Genomic DNA, 16,345 nt, shown 5'->3' with positions numbered 1-16,345 from the left:
CATACAGAATCCTGAGCTGTCCACCAGACTGAAGACTGAACTCTCACTTCATCAAGTCAACTAATCAGTTGCTTAGAACCCAATCCAAGGCATACACTGGGCAACAAAACGTTAGCTGTCACTGTTCAGTCAGTTGAGCCAATCGCCTTCCACCATTTGGTTGCAGGTTCATGGAGAGCTTCAGGTGTGTGTTCAAGGCCTGCAATTCTGCACAAATTCTTTTTCGCAGCTTGCCTTAAAGGGTTTCCTTTCATCTAGTTCATTACACAAAAGTCGAATGTGCAAGATGATGGAATTGTTGCCATCCCGCCCCCCCCCCCCCCCCCTTTCAACTACATTACTTCAAAAATAAACACTTTAAATAACTCATTGATGAAGCAAGGGAGCATTTCTTTCTACAAATCCTCAGAGGACATCGGAGCTTGGTGGCCAAGTCCTGCATTCTTATTTACAACACAGGCCGAAATGGAAACCATTTTATGCAGGTACAACCTTAGGTTTGTAGAAGAAATTGGTGCAGGTCAGACTCAATGTTCAACCACCCATCCATCCTCAAAACAATAGTTTGAGAAACCAAAAGAAATTGATGCAATTTAAGCCTTGGATATACAATACATACAAAAATATTTAAGGATCACAAATGCAAAAGAAATTCACTTACATTACTTGACAATCATTTTATAAATACAGTTTAAATTTACAACTGCCTCTGGTGGAAAACTTGCATTCCATAAAATATTTGCAGTGACAATTTAAGACTATTTTTAATTTCACGCAGAATTGGCAAAAAAAATAACTTCAAGGTGTTCTATATCTTAAAAATGTGCTGTAGCTCCTTGTGGTTACCACGGAACCACAATTTCACAAAATTATTCATCTTAAACTTATACAAAATACACAAGATTTGATATATTTGGTCTAACAAATACAAGCATTCAATTTACAAGTTAGCACATCCAATCTTCAAGCAACGCCATGTAAGTCAACAGTCAGAGACACTCAGGCACAATAAAGTAGTCTGCACAAGGCAAGGCAAAGATTATGAACAAAAACATATCTTCCCACGAATGAAAATGGGATCCAAATCATGGGCTGACGAACTCTGGCAATAGATGTAATAGAAAATAATTTCTCTACTACATAATACGTCAGTGCGCCACATCCTACGCACGCAACACTAAAGGCAATATGACAAACTGAAATCGTAAGTGTTCTGCATTTTAAACTAGCTTGTTTAATATAGCCAATTAAAAGAATATTAATCTCATTAAAAAAACACAAGTTGCACATTTTCAGCAATGTATGTGACCTCAAATAGAACTTGGAATTGACATATTGATTGACTCAAAACATGATGCAGTGACTGGGGTTTTCTCTATGAATAAATGGTGTTCTTTTTCAAAACAAGTGGTCATAATAAGAGCAAAATAGCTCTGCTCTATTCCAACAGTTCACTTGCAAATATAATTTCTGGAAATTTGGTACAGCATTATGATGAATCCAAGTGTGAAATGTTTTGATTACTTAACCATTTAAATTCTACAGCTCTAGAAATTTGCACCGAATACATTAAACCAAAATTCTTCATAAAGTTTTAGGCACATCTCAAAAATACATCTGAAATTAACAGTAATAGGTGAACTGTGTTGAAAAGACAAAATTCACAATCAACATGTAATCATATTCAAAAGCTGCTCATCCAAGGAAGAATGATTCTGTTCTAAGAACACTAGTCTAAATGTTAATTATTCTGAAAAGCTTGCCATTGCTGTATTTTCTTGGATCTCAAAACACAGAACAAATGGAACATGCAGGAAGAGCAAACCAAAATGTTTGTTTTCCTACCTTTCAACCTTTCCATAAAATAGGATTACAGTCCTTATTCCAACAGGTGGAAGCATTTCCCCTTTAGAGGTTGCCCAGGGTTGAGACTGCTTGGTGGGTAAATCAATTGATGTAATACTGAGTCATCCATACAGGCTAACATAACCCATTTTCAATCACGAGTCTTTGGCAATAAGATGGTGCTGTGATTGAACAATGGAAATGTTACAGCACTGCAGCAGGTGAGCCATTCAGCTCGAATCCATGCTGGATTTTTTTTCTCCACATGCTTTAATGTGTAGTTTCATGTTCATTCCTAAACCCTTTACTATTCCTGCAACTTCCCCTTTCATAAGAATTTAAGGATTCCGTTTCACTAATGGTTTGTAGCAGGGAATTCAACATCTCAACACAGGAAAAATATTTGCTTGAATGCTACTTTTGATTATTTTAGTGATCATCTTGAATGGACACCCTCGGAGTGTCCAATGAAAACATTTTATCTCAGTTCCAATGAAGTCAACTAAAGGTTGAGACTTATTTCATCTCTTTTTAAAAAAAGAGGATAATTTTATTTGCCATTCTTCAAACTTCTGGAAAATTTTCCGTACAGAATTATGGAGTCAGAGAATCTATTGCTTTCCCTAGCTACCTGGAGGATCTTTCGTGATTCGATTACCTTAATGCTGACTAACCTCAAACATCATTTCAACAACAATGTATTTATATAGCACTGCAACATCGCAAGTGGAAACAGAAGCAAACTACTTATTTCGCTCTCTCCCCACTACCAATTAGTTTCATTGCAGCAGCCCTGCGTTTATTTTCACTGTCGCTTCATTGAAGTAGTCACTACAATTGGCCTCGACCCCTTGGGTTTGAAAAAGGTTGAAGATGCCCAAAATAAACCAGAATTCCTGTTCACATTTGCTAATCTATGACAGTTGCTGGAAAGTGAATGTTAAAATCTCAAAATAGGATTATATTTGGCTGTAATGTCCAAGGTCCACAGCATGCATGCACAATTTTTCTTTATTTGTTTATGGGATGTGGGTGTCGCTGGCTGGGTCAGCATTTATTGTCCACCTCTGAGGGCATTAAGAGTCAGCCACATTGCTGTGGGTCTGGAGTCACATGTAGGCCAAACCGGGTAAGGATGACAGATTTCCTTCCCTCAAGGACATTTGTGAATCAGATGTTTTTTTTTAATGACAATCAACATTGGTTTCATGGTCATTCCATTTATTGAATTCAAATTCCACCATCTGCCCTGACAGGATTCAAACCGAGGTCCCCAGAGAACCCTGGGTTTCTGGATTACAAGTCCAGCGACAATACCACTACCTCCCCAATGAATTCTATAGTAGTTGAACTGTACCAATAATATACCCAGACTCTGTTTGGGCGGGGGAGGAACGGTAAGGTGGTGAATGTTGCCCCCCCCCGGCTGTCGTAGCAGGCCAAAGTTGTGCAAATGGTCATCACTTCAGATCATTCTTTCAGTCCTGTAAGGGAGATATTACTCAACAACACGAGCTGCTTAGATGGTGGCTTTGATGTGAGACCAGTCATTTCACATTGTACCTTTCGACCATCAGAATGCTTTTGAGCATTGTGGGCATGAAAGGTCAGTTATAGGAGCGCCATAAACAATTTTGCACATGAAGCTAGAACAATGTCCACTACCATCAAGTCCAAATGCATATTCAATGTTGTGCCTACATTTGAAGTTTAAATCCAGCAATGACTGAAGACCTCTACTCTACCTCAAATCTAAAACTGCATTCATTGAAACAAAGACTTTTCAGTACCAATGACAAACAGCTTTTCACAGGTGATACTGAATAAACAAAAAGGTAATTGTCATTGACAGAACAAACAAACCTGAAGAGGAGAAACAGAAATTATCTTAGTGAGCCATTGATTCTCTTATTGCCCCTAAAAAAAGAATTACATTATTCTGCTATACAAATGTTGAATGAATCAGAAAAATGCATGTACAATAAGACACGAGCTGGCTCAAATTGGTGTATCTTGAACATTTCAGGGCCACACTGGTATCAATGCAATTGTCAATTCAAATTGTAAAAGGAATACTTTTAGCCCCAAAATTGGTGATAATTCTGTCACTATTAGAGCAGTTAGAGCAATGAAAAAGTAACATTTTCAGACATTCAAGCAGTCGCAAAACCTGACTAACTGCAATATGAACTGTAATGGGCATTTGTTATATGCATCCTCCATTTTCAAAGATTTTAAAGTGAGTTTAAGATTTTAAAAAATTGGGGGAGGAGAGAGGAGAGAATCATGAATTTGTCCAATTCTAAAAACGGTGCTCAGTTGGTAGACAAGTTGTATTTAATTTCCAAATAATCCACCCGATTGAAACACTTACTTAAACATTAGTTTTCCTGTAGAAAAATAATTCCAAATCAAAAACTAGATACACACAATCCTGAAAACTGCTTTGTCTGTAGCACTGCAAAGGGTTCAGTAAAATAAAGCATTTAGAGTGGAGGAGGAAACTACTTGCACCCATTTTCCAGTTTGAAGTTAGCAAGAAACCTACTTCGAATTTTGTCAAGTCCAAGTATAAACACTTTCCAGGAAATCAGCAACGGCAGGCAAAAGGATGCTGACTCCAGAGGAAATCAGTTCACTAAGATAGCTGTTTCGTGTAGCCTGGAATATTTTTAAATTCATTAGATATATTGTTACGGTCAGGACTTGTTGCATATGCACAATGAAAGAAATTTAATAAGGTCTAAAATACTGGGTGATATAAAAAAAAAAATTTTTAACTGCCTTTTTTTAAATGCCTTTGAAGGCAACCATCTTCATGGTTTTCTAATGCAAGTAGAAGTCAGTGCAGACTCGATGAGCCAAATGAGCCTCTGCCATTTAATAAGATCATGGCTGATTTCATTTCTCCACATTCCCATCTACCCCCTTACTTATCAAGAATCCATCTATCTCTTTCTTAAAAATAAAGAATCTGCCCCCACCACCTTTTGAGGAAAAGTGTTCCACTTGAGAAGAATGGGATCAAAGACTATGGGGAGAAAGCAGGATTAGGCTATTGAGTTGGATGATCAGCCATGATCATGATGAATGGCGGAGCAGGCTCGAAGGGCCAAAAGGCCTTCTCCTGCTCCTATCTTCTATGTATCTATGTAAAGGCTCACGATCCTAAGGAAACAATTCTCCTCAGTTTGGTCTTATTGGGTTTTTTCCAAGCTTACAGCAGCATCCAGTAGTATACTTCAGCAAGTACTTCAGGACTAACAAAAAGTAAAAATTTACTTTTACACATTTCAGTTCATTACCTGCAATAGATTTCATTAAGCAATTAATGCGAATGGTTGCATCATCATTGAAATGTTCTCAATTTGCTGACGGCAACATTGAAGTGGTGGCTAGTAAGTCACAAATTAGGTTTACAGAATACACACTGTTCCCTTTCCAACATTTACACTTAAAAAGCAAATCTGCAAATCAAATTTTCCTATTGAATTAAGTTCTAGTTAAAAATATACCACCACTTAAGACCTCTAGCTGCACACGGCTGAGATGAGAGGTGTTCGCATAAGGCTGCCATAGTAGTGGGTGTGGGTAGAAGTAGAAAAAGTAATCCATCGGCATTTTCTACATTATTGGTTGTTTTTGTTCCCAATTCCTGGTGGTTCTATTGAATTCAGTTTCACAACTTTGTGATGGTGAAATCTGAGACACCTCCATGTTGTTAGTTCAATACTATAATGACTAGGTTGCCATATCTCATCCAGCACAAACAATTCCACGACATCCAAATCAGCCAGTCTCCAAGACTTAGCACTGGTGACAAAACACCAATGTTAGCCAATACATATTCTCCCCAATACCAACCATGCTACTACAAACTCTTGCATGCATATTTACAGATTCCATACCATGCAAGCTTTCATATCAAAACAAAGGAAGTCATACTGTGCAAACAAGATCTAGGGTAGGCTGATAAACATTACACTTGAAGAAAATAGATCAGACCTCAGCCACTGCTGAAGAAAAACATACAAAAGAAGGTTTGCAGCACCCCCAAATCTACTCCTACCTACTGGTTTAGGGGTAGGGCAAGGAATGAGGGAAGAGGAGAAAAGCAAAAGTGCGGCAGGTGGAGAAAACAACACCACATGATAGAGAGGTGGCTCTTGATTTTCTGATTTTGCCCCTTGAGTTTACCAATTCCTGTGTAACAATTGAGAAAGCTAGTGAGGGCAGGACAAGGTACAACATTGAAGTCTATGCAATAAGAGGAGATTCTCCTCCCTCCTCTGGCCAACAAACAAGTTAGCACAATTGACCCCATTGCACATGATTCATTTCTCACTCTCCCATCATCGCAAAGTACAATCCAATCCATACAAGTGGACAAAATACCCAATGGGCATATTCCAAAGGATGCAAATTGGCTTCAGATTGAGCTCAGGAAATACTAGAATCCTCTACCATTTTTGGAAGTCATAGTTCAGAGTCTGCCCACCTGCCCAACTCCAATAAAAATTAAATGAGTCATAAATTAACAGCCAGCTCTGCCATGGCTCACAATGCATTTTCATTTACTGCATGTAACCACCTATTTATTGATTCCATATACATACTCCTAAAAATATATACTTTTCCTTTGGGGCGCATATGCATTACGACTGGGCTCAACAAATCCCCAAAAATAGGGGTGGCTTTATAGGTCCAAATTACATTTAATAAAAATGTTCAGAGGATAAAATATATTATGGATATTAGAAATGTAGTTTTAATAAAGTACATTGAGATAATGGCATTTCCCTAAAGTCTTCACCCCAATTTCCAACTTATACCTTGATTTTCATTCAAAACAATAACTCAACATTTACAAAACTGTTTAAAATGTTTTTTTGAAACTTAAATTTAAAGTACCCAAATCATTTTTTTCCCATTTAAGAGGCAATTTAGCATGGGCAATTCACCTACCCTGCACATCTTTGGGTTGTGGGGGTGAGACCCATACAGACATTGGGAAAATGTGCAAACTCCACACGGACAGTAACCTGGGGCTGGGATCGTACCTGGGTCATTGGGGCTGTGAGGCAGTAGTGCTAACCACTGCACCATCATGCTGCCCTTTCAGAACTGTTTCAACTTAACTGATGCTCATCAGAAAACATGAGTATCCACATGCCTTCAACCTTTTCCACATTATTCGGTGAGCAAAATTTTAACACCCTAGCTCACAATCGAAACGGATCAAGAATCTCTTTTCCTTATTTTAAATAAACTTAGAGTACCCAATTATTATTTTTTTCTCCAATTAAGGGGCAATTTAGCATGGCCAACCCACCTAACCTGCACATATTTTTGTGTTGTAGGGGTGAAACCCACGCAGACACGGGGAGAATGTGCAAACTCCATACGGACAGTGACTCAGGGCCAAGATTCAAACCCAAGTCCTCAGCGCCACAGTAATAGTGCTAACCACTGCGCCACCGTGCTGTCCTATCTCTTTCCCAATAATTAACTGAGTTGGCCAATTCTAAAGACCATTACCTTTTGATTTGTAAGCACATCTAAAACTGAAAAACAAATGTAAATTAAATGCAGAATTGTCCTGTTGTGGCCTGCTAGTATTCTACAGAGTGCAGTGTCATTATGAATAAACTTGACCAACTAACACTAGACATTTGACATCTTTAATTTGGTATATTCAAATTCCACAACATTTTTGAATTATGTGCAGTTTGAAACAAAAATCTGGGACCAAGCATTTTCATAAAATTGTACTTACTGCATAAATTGTAAAAATGAAAATGTTTGAAACCATTTAAAAATCTTTTACAAAACAGAAACCAAGGCTCATATTAAAATTATCTTAATAAAGCAGCAAAGGTTAGCACCAATGGATTTAACTGTTTAAAGTGTTTGTGGCTACACAAAAGTTTTTTCTGGTAAAGTCTCTGTAAAGTCCACACTGTAGAAATTATTACCTATTCTCAGGGTCATCGTCATAATCATCACTGGCACACTGGGGAGCATTTTTTGAATTGCCCTCTGCTTCATCACCTGTAATGACAAGACCAAATTTTAGTTTTTGAGTCACTTCAAAATTTAGTTAATTTAATAGTTTTCATCAACTTAAATACCTCTAAGCAAGCATAATTATCTAGCCAAGTAAACAAAGTCATTTTCACCATTTCATTTCTCCTGTCTTGACAAACCTTTTGTTAGTTTCCTCCCCCTACCAGACACTGCATTTGTTTCAACCTGTTACATTTCTAATTTTTCCAGGTCTGATCAAAAATCATTCACCTGAAAAGGTAACCAACCCCCTTTTCTCACTACACAGTTACTTTGAGTAGTTTCAGCATTTACTGCTTTCAGTTTACATTTACTTTTGCGATTAATGGAAAAATGATTTTGCCAAAATACTAGCTAAAATACATTTCTTAATAAATCTGTCAACCTTTAAAAGTGAGTCCAATGGAACTTGCATCACTTCAGCATTTAGGTCATAAAGAACCACACCAAAATGGTTTTAATTGTGACATAAAGGTTACTGTTGAACAGGAAACTTTCTAATGGAATAGCTCACAAACGACATGTTAAAATCCCATTAAGTGATTATATTAGTGAATCCGTTATGGACATTATTTTTTTTTAATTAATTAACGGGATCTGGAGAGTTCCTGGCTGGGTGTACCTACAATTGCCCTTGAATGGAGTGGCTTGCTAAGCCATTTCAGAGGACTCTATTTTAATAAAAGTCAACCACATTGCTACATTAACTACATAAAATGACACTGGAAGAACACCTCTAGTCATTTGAGGGATGACTTCTCGATAAAGTTATTGCAGCCAGGCAGGTTTGAAACCAACAACAGAAGAGTTTAACAGATTAGTTGGCTACTCAGTGGTCGAGACAGATATTGAATAAAAATGGTCAAAAAAATCACATCTTCGAAATGCAATTAAAATTTTTCAAAGTAGTCACCAAGGTGGTGATGAGGGATGCCCAGTAAACACCATCAACCTTTTGATGAGATCCTGTACTTCTTTGCAAGATGGAAGCCTCTGGTACTCATATTGGTAATCATATTGCACTGGACGAAGAACTGGCTGAAAACTATAGACAAAATAAATAGTGCAATAAATTTGGTTGCTTGGAGACCAAACTCAAGTGGTGTCCCTCAGGGGTCCACGTTGGGTGCATTGTTCTTCACTATTAGCGGCTAGATGTAGATGTTGGGTGCATAATCTGCAAGTTTGTAGATGATGCCAAAATTTGCGTACACAGATAACTTCAGGCAGATCTTGATATGTTGGGAGACTGCATTCAATTAGTAAATTATGTTTAATTTGCAACAAGTGCCACATTACGCACATTGGTAGGGTTAAACTTTTATCTAGCGTTGTGAATTTCAACCTTTAGATTGGAAATATAATCATGTCCAACATGTTACCTCAATGATTTAATGCAGGTGAGGTCAATTATTTGGATTGAGTTATACGAATGCAAAGACATCATGTACAGTTCATAAGAGGCATGATCTGATTATTAAGACGGATGTTTGATAAAGTCCCAATATTAAAACATACAATGCCCTGAAAACAGAAGATTAAAGGAATGCAATAATATCACAACGGAAGGGCACCCACCTGATGATTGGCAAAATCCTGATCCTGTAGCAAGCACTATGTTTTCCGTGATAGGCTGGATCTTTTGTTCATCGCTGCTGCCTTCTTCAGGCATGTCTTGCTTGTCCCCTTGTTCAGCTGTTTCATCTTCATCTGACGAAGAGGAGGAGCTTTGCTTTTTTTCCACAGCTCGTTTCTTCCGTTTTTTTGCTGCCTTTTCCTGAGCAGAATTTGTGGTAACTTTCTCGTCTTTGGATGAATAATCCCCATCTTTCTCAGTTGTCTGTTTTTTTGATTTCTTCGAAGATGATTTTTTAGCTGTACTAATTTTACCCAAGTTCTTCATTTCCTTTTCCAAGTCAGAATCATAGTTGGAAGAGTCAGAACAATGTTGTCTTTTTTTGTTAGCCATATTAATCCTTTTACTGGTTCTTTTTCTCTCCTTTCCACCAAAATCTGAGCTAGAGGACGAGCATTTCCGTTTCCGTTTAAGACTAGTAGCCTGAGGCATTCGCTTTCTCAGACCAAACAGACTTGTCCTTTTAATAACTTTTTGGGATGTATCACTATCTTTGTTATCCACATCTGATGAACTTTCACACTTTACAGCTGCCTTTTTCAGTACCTCAGGGATTTCATCAGAGTCAGATGTAGATTGCACATCAGCTTGATGTGGTATATCGGACTTTTCAGGATCAGATTCTTGCATCTCAGACTTGAGATCTTTGCTGACCTTTGATCGGCCAGCCTTTACTTTTCCTGAAAAGTCACCCTTGTCTTTGCCTTTAGAGACCCTTTCTGATCTTCTACGTCTTTTGCCACCACCAGCGCTATCTGTGTCTTCTTCAGAGTTCACAATTCCTGCCCCACCAGGGCGCCTCAGCGGAGTAGTTTTTATGCGCGGCGATCGTCTGGTATCAGTGTCTTCGGACAGAACTGATGCGTCATTTACAGGTTCATTTTCAAGATCTTCTTCAATTTCTTCAGATTTTTTCTTCTTTTTCTTTGAAGTTTTTACACTGCCTTTTTGAGTTCGTTCCACAGTTTTTTTGCCTTTAATGGAATCTTCTGCAGCACTGTCACCTTTCCCATCCCCTGCATCATCATGGGTATCATCTCCAAGCCCAACATCATCACCATCACTTCCAACCCCAGCATTTTCATCAGCACTTCCAACCCCATCATTGTCATCAGCACTTCCAACCCCATCATTGTCATCAGCACTTCCAACCCCATCATTGTCATCAGCACTTCCAACCCCATCATTGTCATCAGCACTTCCAACCCCATCATTGTCCGCATCAGACTCCACTGCATGCCCTTTGTTTCCATCACTCATATTATTCACTGCTTCACCGGCATCGCTCCCATTAGCCACTGCATCAGCAGCGTCGCTCTCACTGTTGACATCTTCAGCAGCAATATCATCCATCGCTGCAGCATCTGGTTTATTCTTAGATAATTTTTTCCCACACGCAGCTTGTGCAGTTTTCTTAGATTTCTTAAGTGAAACTGGGGTCAATTTTTTCAAAGGGGCACACTTTGTTTGAGACTTAACACTGGAATCAGATTCGACCTCGGAGGATTTTGCAGAATTATTCTGACTTTCAGCAGGTGCCTTAGCTGATGGAGTATCTAACAGTGTGCTGTTACTTGTAGAATTATCCACTGTAATTAGATCTGGTAACAATGAGTCAGTTACCCCAAACAGACCTTCAGGCAGTGAAGAAACAGATCCCATATCCAAAGCTTCATCTAAACTGTTAAGCAATGTTGCTTCTGCCATCTCAGATTCTAGTTCAAGGCCTGTATTTTCACTGTTAGCAACAGTTTCATTTTTGACCAACAGATCATCATTTGACGTACAATCAGTTTCAGCTTTGAGCATTTTTGAATCCAGTACTAATGGATCAGTCTGTTCGACTGACATGATTTCTTGTTCTTCAACAGTCTTGTCTGGTTCATTTGAAACTGCCATTTCTTTCTGATCAGATTCATCTTCAGCTGCAATAGAGTTTTCTGCAATTGTCTCATCCCGTAATAAATAATTCTCATTGTTAGCAGAATCCAGTACCTCAGATTTGTTAACACACTCTTGTAACGATTCAGTCCGTTTCTTATTTTGTCCCATTTCCAAGTCCTGAATCTCTTTATCAACAATTTCTTCCAATGCAAGATGGACTTTCTTTAGATCTCCAAGGACAGACTTAAAAGCTTTCAACTGTCTCATGTTTATATTAAACTCCGACTCATTCAAATCTTGTTTCAGAAAACTAACAAAACTAATATTCAAGTTGGCCGTTGTATCAATTAGTTTGCGAGCCTTCTTCAGAATTTCTTTCGGCACTTTTAATGCCTTATAAGAATACACAATGTTTCCCGAGCCTGGAGAAAGAGCCGTTAATGAACCTTTATCTTTATCCTGTCCGTTGCAATCTTTATTGGAAATTCTTTGAGTATTTTTATACTCATGGTCCATAGACTTGTCACTGTCATGAGGACCTGGGGATTTGCATTTATCACTGTCCAATTTAAATTTATCAAAGTCTCTCCTCTTTCTGTTTTGTTGCCACAGCTGATCGAGACATTCAAATACACTGTCACATGCAGTGACCAAATCCAGTAAAGGTTCTGGATTACATACATAGCAGTACCACTTTTTGTTTTCATCCATAATATTGGATAGTTCCTTCCTACCCAGGTTTCGCAATATGCAGCTTTTGCAAAATGCATTGTGACAAAAATCACAACAAATTAGATTTCCACCTTCAGCACACCACCTGCAATATAAAACAACAAATATGAAGATTAGATTTTTTTTTTTTAAACGAGCTGCACATCAGAAAAGTAATGACCATGACTCCTTGCTGGCTATCAGGAACATATCCACATGCACCGAGTTGGAACTGAATTCCCATTAAAACATAGTATTCTCTCTCCAGGCATAAACTGCTGGTTCCAAACATGGGCACTTAGATACAGTCATCGCAGCATACAGGTCCCCACAGGCCGGCATTATCATATCTTTGAGATAACTCAAGACATCCTTAAACACAATAGAGTTTCACTTTGGATGAAATTGTCAATCCTGGCACTAATTGCACCCCCTCTACAAAGTGATCACCACATCAGAAATTTAAGTGGCAACTCAAAAGTTTGGTTAACACAGCTAAACATGGGTGTATCGTGAAAAAAATAAACATTTTTAATTTCTATGAATAATACACTCCTAAAATACTGCCCCTTTTCATTCAATGGCATGGCCATCACTGAAGCCCCTATCAATATTCTGGGAATTACCATTGACCAGAAACTCAATAGGACTAGCCATATTGCAGTGTTAATGTAAGCCTACTTGTGGCACTAATAATAAAGATTATTATAAATACTGTGGCCACAAGACCAGGTCAGAGGCTAGAACAAAGAAGAAAAGTACAGCACAGGGACAGGCCCTGCGGCCCTCCAAGCCTGTGCCGATCATAATGCCCTAACTAAAAACCAAACCTTCTGCCCTTATTCAGTCCATGTCCCTCTATTGCCTCCATATTCCATGTACCCATCCAGATGCTTCTTAAATGTTGCTGATGTGCCTGCCTCCACCACATCCTCTGGCAGCAAGTTCCAGGCACCCACCACTCTGTGAAAAACGTACCCCGCACATCTCCCCTCACCTTGAACCAGTGACCCCTTGTAATTGATACTTCCACCCTTGGAAAAAGCCTCTGATTATCCACTCTGTTTATGCCTCATAATTTTGTAGACCTCTATCAGGTCTCAGCCTCCATCTTTCCAGTGAAAACAACCCTAGTTTATTCAATCTCTCCTCATAGCCAACACCCTCGAGACCAGGTAACATCCTGGTGAACCATTTGCACTCGCCAGACTTCAACCAGGCTAGAAAGCCTGTAGTGAGTAACTCCCATCACAACTCCCCAAAGCCTGTCCATCATGTACAGGCACAAGTCAGGGTATGATGGAAACACTCCCCTCATCTGGATGAGTGAAGTGCCAATAACACCATCCAGGCAAAAGCAGCTTGTTTCATTGACATTCTTTGCCCAAACATTCATTCCCTCCCTCACCGACACATAGTAGCAGCAGTGTGCACCATCTACAAAATGCACTGCAGGAAAGGAAGGTCCTTCTAGAAGGAAGCCACTCACCATCTGACTTGAAATATATATATCTGTCCCTTCACTGTAACTGGGTCAAAATCCTGGAATCTCTTGCTAACAGCACTATGGGTGTATCTACACCACATGGATTGTAGCAATTCAATAGGCAACTCACCACCACCACTTCAAGGGCAATTAGGGATGGGCAACAAATGCTGGCCTAACCAGCAAAACCCACATCCCTCGAATGAATAAAAAAATCTAAACTAATTTCTAGTTATATTGCAGTACATTAATCAGTTTCTCTGTAAATTACAAAAATCACATTTCAAACCTCTTAATGAAACTTACCAAAGTATCTTCACACCTAAAAGAACCAGCTTAACTTAAAGCCCGCAAACGTGCAAATAACCAAATGGTAATAAATTCACCCTGGAGGCCTTACTGCAATTTTATTTTTAACACTAGCACTAGTTGCGATGAACATAAATTGCATTCAAATTCTGTTAACAAGTGTGCCATTTACTTGGATTTCAGCCAAATTACACAAAGCAAAAAACAGCATACAAGAGGAAATTCAAGGCCTTTTGTTTTTATTACAACCTTCCAGCCTCACATTAGGGATCCCTAATTGAAATAGTACTGAAATTATCTTTCTACATTTTACTGCTTCAGGACTTTTTTTTCATAAATTTAGAGTACCCAATTTTTTCCAAGGGGCAATTTAGCTTGGCTAATCCACCTACCCTGCACATCTTTGGGTTGTGGGGGTGAAACCCCACGGGGAGAATGTGCAAACTCCACACAGAGTGACCCAGAGCCGGGATCGAACTTGGGACCTCAACGCCGTGAGGCAGCAGTGCCACCGTGCTACCCAACTGCTTCAGGACTTAACATTGATTTTAATTGAGTCAAAATGAAGAAATTGTATTTTCCCTGCCCCTCCTTAGTCAATAACTGACATTTGTTGGGATTAGCAAAATACTGTGATTGCTGAAATTTGAAACAAAAACAGAAAATGCTCGAAAAACTCAGGTCTGGCAGCATCTGTAGGGAGAGAAAACAGAGTTATCAACAGAGTTAATGGACTCAAAACATTAATTCTGCTTTCTCTCCCTACAGATTCTACCAGACCTGCTGAGTTTCCCCCAGCATTTTCTGATCCTATGACACTTGGAGTCTTTTGCAGCCTTTTTAAAATCTTGGGCTGAGCACCAGCTGATTTGACCCCAAGGACATCAAAACCGAACTCCAATCCTGTCACTGCCACAACTACAGCCTCCAACAGGGGGGAATAAATGGCAATTAAAAACAGAAAACTATCAATTTTACAAGAACACCAGTGTTGACCAGATGCCCAGAAACTGGAAAATTAAATTATGGCCTTTATGGTTTACAGCTCACAGCTGAACCAAATGCACAACAAAATAAAATTCCATTATGGAACAGGTTAGCTGCAGTCGTACAGCCCTCTTGAAATTGGAAGTCTCAAGCTTCAGTACATTTGATTGGTAAAGCTCAAATAGTGTACAATTTAAAGTTCTCCATTAGCATTTTATTCACTACAATTCAGTTAACAATTCTATGGATCCAGAACGGTGCACCTCATCACCCCCTACCAACCTACCTTCATTGATATCTCCCTCATTTCAGAGTCTCCAGCTGTGCTGTAATTAATTACTCACCGCTTGGCTTTCGTCCAATAAGGGAGTTTGGAGGCTTTTTCCTCGCTGCATTTCTTGTTCATACTAATGACCTGTCCATTAATCACTGGACCCAGAGTTGTAGTTAATTGCACACAATAAACCTAGAATTCCAGCACACACATCCATTCCTCTTACTCCGCAATTGCTGAACCAACGGCTCAACCTCTTCCGATTTTGAATGGACTATAAACAGCTTATTTCTTTGTATTTTAAATTAGACCCGCCCCCCCCCCCCATTTTACAGCTAACACCAGCTTTTGATGACTTGAACCATAGCCCAGTATTTTTCACATTCTTGGTCTGCCGTCATAACCCCAAAATGAATGGTCAAATTGCTACGGCTTCTTCCAAGTTTAACTTTTCTTTTTATGTCAAGCACTTGTTAACAAACCTAAAAGCACCCAAGATTTGAAAAACACACACCAATATCTAAGATACAAAAGAATGTTTGCTATCACTCCAAGCTTTATCTTTTGCAATCATTTCCCTCCCCTCATTAAGCAAATAGTGCTCGTCTGAACATTCCTTCTTTTTCACATACATACAACTGCATATATTCTCTCCTGGCATCCTCACAAAAGCTGAAATCATTCCATTTCCTGCTGTAGCTCATTTATCAGGATCTAATGGCAAGCTTCTTTTAAGTGCAGGCAGCCTGACCTCACCATCACAAATACAATTTTCCAACAATTTGATAAAACTGAAAATATGGATGCATCCCAGATGAAGGGACTACATTACAGTATGACAGGGACTTCAAAGAAAATGTGCTTTACCCTCTGCCTTAAGAGAATGTTGGTCAGATTCTGTTTGTCAGGCACATTATGATCTTGAAGATCACAAGTAAAGTGCTACAACACAAAAATTGGTGGTGAGGAAAGCCTTAAGATTACAGGATGGTCTGTACTTTGAGTTTAGAAGGATGAGGGGGAATATTATTGAAACTTACAGGAAACTGCGAGGCCTGGATCGAGTGGACGTGGAGAGGATGTTTCCACTTCTAGGAAAAACTAGAAGCAGAGGACACAATCTCAGACTAAAGGGACGATCCTTTAA

General features: G+C 39.0%; 1 protein-coding gene across 7 annotated transcripts in view; it reads right to left on the bottom strand.

The window, feature by feature from the left end:
* Positions 1-16,345, bottom strand: part of atrx (ATRX chromatin remodeler) — a 285,402-nt gene that overhangs the window by 188,519 nt on the left and 80,538 nt on the right. For all 7 annotated transcript variants that reach the window (XM_072505740.1, XM_072505742.1, XM_072505738.1 and 4 more), the window contains 2 exons: positions 9,490-12,248; positions 7,821-7,896 (listed from right to left, as the gene is read on the bottom strand). In XM_072505740.1, the coding sequence (XP_072361841.1) occupies positions 7,821-7,896; positions 9,490-12,248 (2,835 nt within the window). The remainder of the gene's footprint in view (positions 1-7,820; positions 7,897-9,489; positions 12,249-16,345) is intronic.

This window comes from Scyliorhinus torazame, chromosome 5 (genome assembly GCF_047496885.1).
Source record: "Scyliorhinus torazame isolate Kashiwa2021f chromosome 5, sScyTor2.1, whole genome shotgun sequence".
NCBI classification, from domain to species: domain Eukaryota; kingdom Metazoa; phylum Chordata; class Chondrichthyes; order Carcharhiniformes; family Scyliorhinidae; genus Scyliorhinus; species Scyliorhinus torazame.
This window is presented reverse-complemented; position numbering and strand designations above follow the sequence as displayed.